This window comes from Uloborus diversus, chromosome 1 (assembly GCF_026930045.1).
Source record: "Uloborus diversus isolate 005 chromosome 1, Udiv.v.3.1, whole genome shotgun sequence".
NCBI lineage: Eukaryota > Metazoa > Arthropoda > Arachnida > Araneae > Uloboridae > Uloborus > Uloborus diversus.
The window spans coordinates 199,470,600-199,482,917 of NC_072731.1; the positions used below are offsets into that span (position 1 = coordinate 199,470,600).

Consider the following 12,318-nt stretch of genomic DNA (forward strand, 5'->3'; position numbering starts at 1 on the left):
TAAAAGACACACAATTGCTAATTTTTCGCACGTGATCCCAGGAACATTTCCCAAGTTCAACATCGAAAATTCCCATCTTCCGCTTTGACAGAAAAGATACAAAAGATCTTAAATCCAATAAGCAATTACTGTAGGCGGCTGGAGGTACGTCATGGCACGGCAAATCATTTTTCTTTTTTCCTTCGAGCCCCCCTCCTCTCTCTCAGACCCGGTCAGGCCAGTTCCAAAAGTATCTATCTCTATCCGAGCGTCCTCCCATCTCGATCTCGCAGACGATTGCTTGGATATGACATGCGAGACCCGGAAAATTCCGCCGTAACAGGGACTTGCCGAACGATACAGGTGAGTTGGAAAATGTGATATGAAATCGAACAAGTATGTAGTCACAGTTCGGTGCCCACGAATGTCTTCTAAAAGCAAGTTTAATGACGCATCAATAAAGTAGATTTAATTTCTCTAGAGTGCTGGCGTGAATGACGTAACTAGAGGATGGGAAGGAAGGGTTTAAGTGATAAGCGGGTGATAAGTTGATTTTCATCCTCCACCTTTTTCCAAAAGACAAATTCATGTTATTAAAATTTAATAGGTTAAGTGATAAAATTCAGCAGGTGTTTCACGCATTTTTCACGCTTCGTATTTTAAATAAAAATTTGCTATCGTGGAAAGTGTGAAAAAATAGAAGTGATTTGATGTTGTAAAATATTGCATTTTAATGTTTTTTTTTTAAACTACAAAATGCCAAGCTTTCTAAATGTTTAAAATCAATCAACAGTACGCCTGTCTTTTTTTTCTTCCATCTTCCATTTCATCATTAGAAAATCAGTTTTTTATGGCAGTGATCAGTATTCTGGTTCTTTAGTGCTTTCGCATATTTCACCCCTCAAAAATAAATTTCACTCCGCTAAAAACAATCAATTAGTTTTTTCACGTCCTGAAAAAATCCCAATAATATCTTTGTATATAAATTTAAAAATTAATCACATCATCACAAAAATTAAAACACAGCAGAAGTTTCAAATGTAAACTTAAAAAACTCAAACCCATAGCTCAATTTGCGCTGTAAGCTGGTGCTGACATTAATGGATAAAAATGTGTTGAGAACAGTGAAAATTTTAATCTTATTGAGGAATATAAAAATGAAATTTTATACAAGCAAAAGGATGGGGGTTTAAGGGCTAATTAAGAACACTGCAATAAAGCACAACTGCTAAATTACTTGACATCAAAACCTGATATTTTTTCCGCATTGGAAAAGGAGTTCCTTGAATCCTTGAAACACGTGTCTGGAACTTCTCGCAATATTCATGCATTAATTACGTTATTTCTTATGTTTACCGCGAGAGTAGCTAGAAACTCCTCAAGAGCCTAAAATCAGCCAAATCTGTTACTTGGAAACGTTAATTGAAGCAGAGATAATTTGAATTTAATTTTACTACGTAGTATTACATACGTTGAATTCGTTAGATGATGAAAAAAGTATTTTAAGTGGAATGGAATAACATTAATTTAATTTACTGCAGCTTAATTTTGAGCTTCCGGGAGGGATCAGGACCCCGGGACCATCCCCCTTTCCAGCGCCACTGGTTACCGCTAAAAGAGTTTCAAGGGAGGCGTGAGTGCATAAAAGATAAAATTAAAAATAAAACAAACACAATGTATTCAATTTTGTGTTTACGTGTGAATATTAAATATAATTGTGTCAGTCCTCTCACAGCGTTGTGAAAGTGACTGATATGTTCTCCAAACTCACCTAGATCCCGATTACATCAAGAACAAAAAAAAAAAGGAAAAATTAATTTCAATTCTGAAATTTTGAATTTAAATTCTGTTTTTCGCAATAAGGAGTAGCGAAATTACAAAATTCTTTGGAGTTATTGTTTCTAGAAATGTCTCCTGTCCCCCCAAGCCAGCCCCCCCCTCCTGGGCGGTTACGTGTGTATAGTTGTGTGTGTGTACGCGCGTGAGTATATGGCTTGTGTGTGTGCGTAGACCTGTGTGTATGCACGTTGGCGTGTGTGTATATGTATAAAGGTGCGCGTGCGTGTGTGTAGTACATGGACGCCACCGCCCAGGAGAAGCGGATTCCGGGGGACAGTGCTCGGGACCATAGGAAGCGCGCCTGCAGAGCCGGTCGGCGGTGGTGCTGCAGAGGGAGGCGGGGGGAAAATAAAATCAGCGTAATGCCAAGGACAGTCAAATGAGAACAATAAGCAATGGTGATTGCTCAAAAAATGTATTTATTTCTTTGCTTCTTAGGTTTCAGATGTTCTAGTAGTAATATGTTCAAGATATAGCTTTGTGCAGGTGTGTTAAGTTTTGTGAGCGAAATTACTTGATTTTTACTTTAGTTTCCTATTGTACTGCATGTTATTTTTTGTATTAACTGCACATAGGGTTAGGGAGCGAGGGGGGGGGGGCATGACTTCGTGTACGTATTTAAAGAGGGCGTAGAGCTAGAAAGGTTGAGAACTCATGCTTAAGGGGCAATGGGGGAGTTGCCAATTGCCACCTTTTTTGGGGAACAATTAATCCATTTACGTGTAATTAGGCATGGTTTTTGCTGTTTCATGGCACGATAGTTTATGTTGAGTGCGCCCCCTCCAACTCCCCTGGTAAGAGTGAAATGAAAGGCCTGATCGCCGATAAAGATGTTGATTAGATAGTTGCTTTTTATTGAAGGCACACTTCTGATCAAGTTTTATATTTTTATCAATGACAAAAATATTTGAAATTTTTGGGACAAAGCTGCGATAATCCTCGGAAAGTGAAAAGATCTTTTCTTTATATAAAAGTAGAAACTTATTATTACAGTGAACTGTGCTGCACAATTGAACTCTGGAACCCCCCCCCCCCCCCGCCCCCGTTTAAGCTTATAGTGAGAGATAATTAACCACTTAACTTTTTCGTGTTTAAAGCATATTGTGTCCCAAAATAATTATATATTTAATAAATAATTTTGTGCTCAATAATTGCATTAACTCAAACCTGACATTTAAGAGTGTTTCAAGCGTTGTATTGATTAGTTTACGCTAACATTTAATTATTATAACTGAAATTTAGCATATCAGGTAACATTTTAATAAAGCAATTTTACTTAACTGAATGTAGCTTAATTAACAATAGTTTACAGTAGTTTTTCGGTCAATACTTTATTGGAAAACCATAGACATTAACTGAAAACACTGTTAACAAAGCAAAAATTAATAACCATGGGAAAATCAACAGAAAGGCGTTGAAAAATATGCTGCCCGAGCGGCATTTGAGCAAATTAAAAAAAGCCGACACCTAAATGATGTTCGAGCAAAAACGACATTATGTAGTTCTATGTAGAAAATGTGCTTCATTTTTTTAACTATTATTTCAAGTTACTCTCAAGAGAAATATGGTATAGCAGTCTTCATTTCTGTTCTCTTTTGAATTCGACCGCATCAGAACATTTATAAATATCAAATGCATTATACCTTATTTGAATCAGGAATAATGCATATTTGCTTATATATGTATCAATGTAAAAATATTGAAAAGATTCATTTACGTATGCTACTCTCAGAACTCAGAGCAAACGAAAGTTCGAAACACCGAGTGCGTTTTATATGTACAAAACTTAAGTCCGCCTCCAATAACACCAGTTGAAAAGATGCGCTCGTCTAAACGAAAAAACTACGTACTTCATCTTCGAGGCTCTTTGTTATGTCTGGATACCTCTTACTCCTTCATCTTATGATGTACTAGTATAATTTCTTTTAATGTCCTTTTGTGATCATTGAAAGTAATTAGACGCTTGATTGATTCTACTGTTCAAGTTGCGTATCAACAAGCTAAAGTGTATGCGTCTAAGTTAAGTTCATGTATAATTATTTTTTCATATTACTTTCTTAAACTCTTAGGATGATTCCAATTCTAAGGTCACGTTAGGGACAATTTTGAAAAATTTTCCTTTTGATTTCATATAATACCGATTAATATGGGGGGAAAGTTTCAAGTTTGTATCCCTGTAGTACAACCGTACCTAAAGTTTGCAAACCTAACTTGGCAGAGTCGTCATGCTGTGATTAGGAGCTGCGTAACATTCACAATGCTGCCAGATTAGGACTTCGGACTGTCATGTCATGTCAAGAGTGAAAGAGTTGGACTCGTGTGATTTGTTAAGCAACAAATATTTTTCTAATTTCTTTCTTAATTTTTTTTTTTATTGCTCCCAGCTGTACTATTCCATACCTTACCCCAAAACAGACGAGAGATTCTCCTACCATTTGTACTAGTTATCTCCAGTTTTTTTTTATTTTTGACACTAAAATCCCTTTGCTTCTTTGTGCTTCAAATGTTGCAAATGACATAAAATAAGATTTTTATTTTAAAAGTTAAATTTTGCCACATACACAAAATCTCAATTTTTATGCCGAGCCCCAGTACCTATATAGTTATGTATAGTAAAGTTTTCCACTCATTTGAACAAATATCAAGCAAAAACCTTGGCTGTAACTGTGATAAAAATTGATGGAGATAGTTGTTTTCAAAGTTCGGGATTTGTAAACATTATTATTGTTTACTTGAAAGAAACTTTCTTAGGGGATCAACTAAAAAATAAATAGAATTCTTTGAGGTAGTGATTTTCCGTAGTATTTAATTTATTCTTAAACTACTTTTTTTTTCTGTATAGTTTTAAAACATAACGTTTACCACTTCATTGTTATCTACATATACATTTTAATTTTGCACTATTTTCCAATCATCTCTTCACGCAAAATTGATCTCAAACTCGGAAATTAGAAATTTCGTTTAATTTTTGAGGGCTTTTATTAAGCAGGGGTGCCCCCTCTAAGGAGCAAGGGCGCATCCCCTTAAATACCGCGATGACCCCCCCAAAAGCAAGAGCCCCCAAAAAAAGAGAAAAGTACCCTTTAATAAACACCCCCCACTCTCAAAATTTCAATGGTGCCATGACCCCCCCCCCCCCCCCCAGGTGGACACCTCTGTGTTAAGGTTAACTACAGTATCGAGAGTTTGAATAAAAATTTAGGTATTTCGTTATTCTTACAGAATGAAAAATGTGACTTTAAAAATTTCCTCTTTTATCTCATTTGGCACATTTTTGCTGTATGGCTTTCGGTAGAGTTTGGCAGGACGGAAATTTTGGGTTTTTATTAATGTATATTGCCCTTCCAGAATCCTTGAAATCAGTGTATTTACATTAATGTTGGTTGGTGTGATATTTGTGGTTTTGTGATATAATATGCATTGAGTACACAGTACACACTCGTTGCTCCCCCCTTCCCCGGAAAAAATGTAAATGACGGGTCAAAAGGTTGGAGCAGAGCAGACAAAAAAGGGACGATGATACTACCTCTCAGGGCTTACGATTTTAAGGTATTAATAATTTTGCTCTTCCGTTGCAATTTTAGAAAGGGAAGTTTAAAAGATGAATTTACAAAAAGAAAGATAAGAGAAAAAAGAAAGAATGAAAAAAAAAATATTCTCAAAGCAATGCAACACTTTCTTCGTCATAAATATCTCACGCACACAGATTTTTCTAAATACCCTTTTTTCCGTCTTAACCATGCAAAACCAGTACAGAATAATACACTGCTAAACAACTGAAAAAGAAAAGCAATGGAGAAGCAAATCTTTATGCCTTTCCTCAAATTCTACGTTGCACAGCAACCAATTACTAATTAATGAATGGATATGAATATGTTCCGATTGTTGATTTAATCAGCGTTTGTTCCAAGCAGCGCTTGCTTCCGGGTTATGATGCACAGTAATGATAAACTTTCGAAAACACAATGGTCAATCGTAAAAATTTTGAGTTGCGTGTGCGTCTAAAATTGTAGAGTGAAGTACGAGTCACACAAAAAATCATCAGCACCAAATTTTATTTTACAATCCTAGATTTAAAAATCCAGGACTATCTTGGTAATTCCCGGACGTTTGGTAAGCCTAAATAGAATTGAATGGATCGATGTTATGCCTTCTGTTTCTGTTAGTACCCTGAACTTTGCCTGGATTCATTGCGCTTAATCTTAGAACCAGGGAGCATGGGTCTCACGAAAGCCACTTCCTGTACTTCTTTTTAATTTTGCACGAATTTTAAGAAACCAGTCGGAATTCAAGCTATTGTCCGTTTTCCAAGAGAAGGCACTTGACCCCTCCCTCGTCACGTGGTATTCGATGATTCTATTTCGTTGTTTTGGCAGAAGGCATATTCGGATCATAGCATTTTGTTGTAAAAGCAGTAGTTTTTAAAGTATAAGAATAACTAAAATGACAACAGACAAGTGAAGCAAGTATTGTTAAGGACTTTTTTGCACATTAAAATGCACGCTCAAATTAAGGCTGGTTGTCTCCTTTAGAAGTGCGTAGATTGCTTACCGATCACCCCCGTGTGCGTTCGAGGAGGCTTGGCGAAGTGCCTTCTCTTGAAAAATGGACAATATTTAAGTATAAAAATAAGTTTTAAACACTATAGGGCTCCCCCTGTTAAAAAGCTCCGTTTGAAATAATTTGCGATTTTAACTAACTTTGAGAATATTGATCAGATGCTAGAAAGTCGATATTGGTATGCAGAAAAGTTGGCTCGTTTAGTTCCTGACGGAACTTCTTGTTATTAGTTCATTTATTTATCATTTCATTTACTACCAGTCTCACACAGCAGTTTCTCGTCTTCTTCCTGAACAAGTCTTCAAACTTTCGCCAAAAACGAAGCGACCTCGAAAGAGCCGCAATTTTTCAAAACACGGGCCTCGTTTTCCTCATTAAGTTCCCATTAAACTTCGTTAAGAGAGAGCATGAGCGCGAACAAAAAGGGGCAGTTCCAGGAATCCGTGTCTTCCGTCGATGTGTGTAGGCTGCACGAAAAAGCGCGTCATCGGACCAAAGAATATGATCAGACATCAGGCCACGCGGAGACGCGACGCGAAGAGATGCTTGCTGCTGCTGAAGATTTGATTGTGGTGTTTGTTTCTGAATCCACAGGTGGCTGAATGGAGCAGAGCCCCGAAGAGGATGTGCTGTCACACAAGATAAGGACCATCCAATGTAAGTGTCGTTAGCTTATTTTGCTAAATTATGCTCTTAGTTGGCAGGCTCGTCATTTAGGGTAGGGGGGGGGGAGGGGTCAATGGAACATCCTGGCTTTGAGAAATTAATATTTTTACATGATGTGGGCGTGTTTACGGTTGTTTATTTTTTGGAAAAAATTGCATTGAGTGTGCACCCTCCCCCACCCTCCCCTCTGGAGAACGTTGAAATGACGGGCCTGTTTGTTGCTCAGTCAAGGCGGGCTCCTTATCAGTTTGATCACCGGGCCCTTGCCAGCCATACAGTACCGTTCCTTTTAAGGAGTCGTTTTTTTTACCTGTTCGTTCATGAACGACGCATCCCCAATCGCCATTGCCACTCTACAGTGACGCAGCGAAGTGAGGGTTTGGAGATAAAAACATCCAGAGGCGTACACAGAGAGGGGGGGGGGGGGGAGAGAAGGGACACCTGTTGGCCCTGGCCCGAGCCTGAAAATGGCCCAATATTTTTAAAACTAGGTGTGAAATATAGGGGTAAACAAAATGGAGGGGGATCCGGAAAAGTTTTTTCTGACGGGCCCCAAAATTTCTGAAAACACCCCAGTGGTCTTGATTTTCCTTGTTGCCAATCCTAATCCAGTAGTTAATACACGTGTAAGGACTGTGTTGATATGAAAAAAAAACCTCTCCAGAAGGAATTTCTGGCTGCGCTAGTGCCACTCGACAATGTTGCGACGTCTTGTTTCCTACCAAATGGAAGCACCAGAGCTCTCGCAATGCGAAATTGTATTAGGAATTTACTTCAGCCGAGAGTGGCCAAGCCGATCCTCAAAGGATCTTTTATGCACGCTGACGTTTCCCCACATCTTGAACACACGCCTGCTAAAACCGGGTTCGAACCCACTGCCTTGGGCATGATAGACCAATGCCTAACCACTATGCCACCTTTTGTACTGCATTGATTAGAAAATATTGGACATCTGTAATCAAAAATTTATTCTTGAATTTTATCCGTTCCCTTCACTAGTAGCTGGTTTTTGGTATTCACTTGTGTGTGTGATTCCCATCTAACAATAAAAACTAGCATCTTTTTAATTCCTCTATCTTGTTTCCCCCTCCATTTTTATTTACGGGCGTTTTGTCAAAATCGACGTTCGAAGCAGGAACTATTTTATACTATTCATTAATATTTTTTTTTTTTTTAGTTTACATTTTTTTTATTGCATGTTCCAGTCCATATTACAATTGCACTCATTTTTACTTAGTGGAAAATTAATTTCTTAATGACTACTTTCTTTTACAATGTGTTTCGTTTTATTAGTTCTTTTCGTAAGTTATTTTGCGTGGATTAAATGTTTGGAAAGGTAATCAGAAATTTATGAAAAAAAAAAAAACTTTTACAAACATGGAGTAGACACTACGAAGTAGAGGTTGACAACCTACGATCCACGGGCCGCAAAGGGCCCACATTGCACGTCCCAACGTCATGACGGGAAGGGGAGAAAATAACCGAGAAAAAAAATATTGCAAAAGGTAGAAATATTTTTTAAATTTAGAAAATGAGTTTAACCTCAATCTAGAAGCAGAGTTAATGCATTATTATGCTTCGTACAAGCCTCGGTGGGAGGTCACGGAAGGTCACTGTGTCCTCCCAAAAATTTCCTTATTCGGCAAATTTTGTTAATGATTCGTGAAAATTGGTATGACAGTATTTCAATATAGTGTTTTGTCTTACATTTTTTTATGATCATTCTTAATGTATCTTCTTATTAGGCGTATGTTGATGTTTGTGCATCCCCATAATTTACCATTTGGTGAAATTCGGTATTTAATTTGGTAAACTGCGAATTTCTCCTCTCCCTAAAATTTCAATTCGGGGCACCCCTGTGCATAAGTGCTTGGCTTTAAATGCAGTTTGGGTAATTATACTATGACTTTTCATTCATTTATTTTTCAAAACTGAACTTTTCCAGAAAAAAAGACACACGGTTATTGTTTTCATATTAGTTGCTGGTTTGTCTAATGATGCAATTCAATCCTTTTTTAAGCGTGTTATGCTTTTCATGATAAAAACTAAACCCTATTTTCGGCCCAAATCCCCTTCTCTTTTTATTAGCATTAATAACTTCCTTACTTTACTCTTACAAAAAAGGTTACCGATCCGTGCTACAGAGCATAGAAATTCGAAAAAAAAAAAAAAAAAATGTGTTTTGAAAAAAAATATATAAAAACCGCATTCCTTGATTGAAAAATCTTTGTTTGGAAGAAACAAATTTGACTCTTGAAAAAAATAAATAAATAAATAAATTTAAAAAAAATAAATAAAATAAATAAATAAATAAAAAAAATCTTTTTTGAGATGAATTGAATTCAATTTCACTTTGATATAACCTTGAAGACTTGTGTCTACTCTCGTAGAAAACCCCGAATCGCAATGGTAGGTGAAAAATCCCCATCCTGAGGGGCCTCCACTTCTGAGAAGAAAAGCACCCCATGCGAATCATGTGGGGGAAGAGGGAGCATTGAGGAATATAATAATAAAATTCCTCGTGATTTTAAACAGAGAGACCTCAACCCCCCTGAGTTCTATTTCTAGTAGAGGTACGGAGAGAGCATTGGTAGATTTTTTTTAAAGAAATACATATTTCAGAAATAATAATTTTACAGTTGCTCATATTCAGTGGCGGCTCGTGCCTTGAAAAAGTGAGGGGGCCAGATCATGGGTGCATTCGCCCCTCTTCCCCGGTTTTTGAAAAAAGATAAAAAAAAGAAAGAAAGAAATTTGTTTTAAAAATATTTTTTTAATATTTAAACTTTCTTAAAATAATTATTTGTGTTAAATTTAAAAAAAAATTCATTTTAAACACAGGACAAGCTACTAAATACTTAAACTACTAAGAAAACCATGAAAGATATTAATATCATGATTATATCCATGATTGCCGGCAGGGGGATGCACTTTTACCCCCTCACTTCAAAAACAAAATTTAATTAATCAGGTGGGGAAAAGCTACAAAATACTTCACGAAAATTTTTTAATCTCATGTTTATGCCCAGTACGCTTTCTGGCGCTGCAGTACGCCTCCCTTGCAACACGGGTAAGGATGGGGCTGCAAAGGAGACACTTTCACTATCTGGCTTTTCAAAATAAATAAATAAATTTAAAGAAGCAATATTAATTTAATATTTTAATAATATTATTATTTTTAATCTTTTAATAACTAAATATTTTGAATAAGTAAAATTAATTTAATTTTAAGCAAGGTCGAACTACAAAAGTGAAAAACTATTGTGATCAGAGAAATATGAAAAAATTATGCATTAATTAACTTTTAAAAAGATGAAAATACATCTCAGTATTCACTTTAAAATAAATGAAGTAAAAATAGATAAACTAAATTAAAAAAAAAAAAACTAAAAACAAATAAATTAAAAAACTAGTAAAAAAAAAAAAATCTTAGCGATTTACATGCGGACTTACCCTTCTGTATATGAATCTGCCGATAGCCATGGGCCAGATTCAGAATTTTTATGCAGACAAAGAAAAAAAAAAAAACTCTTTTTATTTTCTTCAAATTATTGATAACTTGCCACATTTTCTTTACTGCCACATGAGCAGTAATTTAAAACAAAATAATTATTTCTGGGCAACAATGGGAAGACATTTTTGAATATAAAAAATATTCTTGTAACGATACATACACACAATACAACCCAACACACAACAGTGGCGAAACTAAAAAATAACTTTTAGGGGGTGGGGGCATAATAGAAAAAAAATCTCATCAATTTGATTGATTCGATTTGCTCATCATATCTCTTAATCTTGAAACTCTTGTAGTTGTAGTTCTTTGGTGATGTTAGTGGAAAGAAAGGTAAAGGGGAGAGGGGACTCCACGGAAATGTGTAGAAATTGAAGCCTTAAAACGCGGTTTAAGGCCATGGAGCTCCGAGACTCTCCCCGATCTTTTTTTTTCTTTTTTTGAAAAATAAATAGAAACAATAATTTCTCACCCACCCCTCCAATTTTTTAAAATTGCAGTTCCAAAAACGCAATTGTAGACAAACTTTGAAGAATTTTACGGGAAGGGGTTTTGAAGATCTCCCCTGGAATTTTTTTTCCAAATTGAAGTGAAGTCCTAAAATTGGCCTGAAGAAAAAAATATCTTCGTATTCTCCGCGGATAATACGGTGCAAAAAATTAAGTTTTGATTTAACATACAATTTTAGCAACTAAATTAAAAACGTGAAGAAGTAATAACTTTTAAAGTAGGGGAGGGGTGACCCAAAGCGGGTAGGTTTTCGAAGAACGCTCGAAAATTGTAGTTTTTGGATTTTTATCACAACGATTTCGGTTTTATTTCCCAGCAGGGTTCTTGAACTTCAAAATGAAAAGTGATTTTTGAATTATTCCACAACTCCAATATTCATTTATTATCAAACTTCACAAACATTTGAGAAACCCGCTTTGCTCCATCAGGGAGCCCAAAGCGTGTAAGCTTAATTAATAGTGGTTTGGTACATTTGCCAATCAAATATGAAGTTATAAATGATTAAAATAGTTGACTAGCTACCTTAAAAAGATATAAAACAGTTGTACTTATCCATTTCAAAGTCACCACGTTTGTTAATAAAACAAAAAGAAATAACTAATTAAATTAATAGACTAATTAATTGACATCCTAAAAAATAGCTTTTTAAAGTTATACATTTAATACTGAAATAGAAAACCTAAGTCAGCACATGAGCTGAGAAATTATAAATAAATGTATGATCAAATCCTAACCCGCTTTGCCCGAAGGCACGTATTTTATTTCAATAATTGTAACCATAATTTAAAAAAAGAAACAAACGAAATGACTATCGTAGTTTGTAGATGGATGGTGTCAGAATAACGTAATATTATTGACAATCAAAAAAATAAGCTGGTCTTCAACTAATCACAAGTTACAAAACTTTATTTTGTTTAGAAATGTTTCATTTTTTAAAATTTTAACCCTGGTTGCGCCATGCCGCTTTACTGCTGCTTAATTGGGACTGATTAAAACTCGGGGGTGTTCATGGAAACACAACATATGTATGCTTCGCCGCTTACACACCATGGGAGGGCATACGAAGGCCTAACTGCTCTGGGCGACCCTCCTCTATATTCAAAACTAATAAAAAAATTCTAAAAAATAATGATTTCTTCTCTAAATTGTCACTATTGTACGCTAATTACTTGCAGACAAAGAGTCGAGAAAGGAACAAACGGTCTAATCTTGTGCAAATAAAAACTTCCTTTACTGTATGATATTTATAT

The 12,318-nt window shown here is 35.8% G+C and overlaps 1 protein-coding gene across 1 annotated transcript in view; it reads left to right on the top strand.

The window, feature by feature from the left end:
- Positions 1–279: 279 nt before the first annotated feature.
- Positions 280–12,318, top strand: part of LOC129234114 (dystrophin-like) — a gene marked incomplete at its 3' end in the record, with an annotated part of 333,560 nt that continues 321,521 nt past the window's right edge. Inside the window, 2 exon segments of the mRNA XM_054868004.1 lie at positions 280–342; positions 6,973–7,035. Of these exon segments, the coding sequence (XP_054723979.1) occupies positions 6,981–7,035 (55 nt within the window).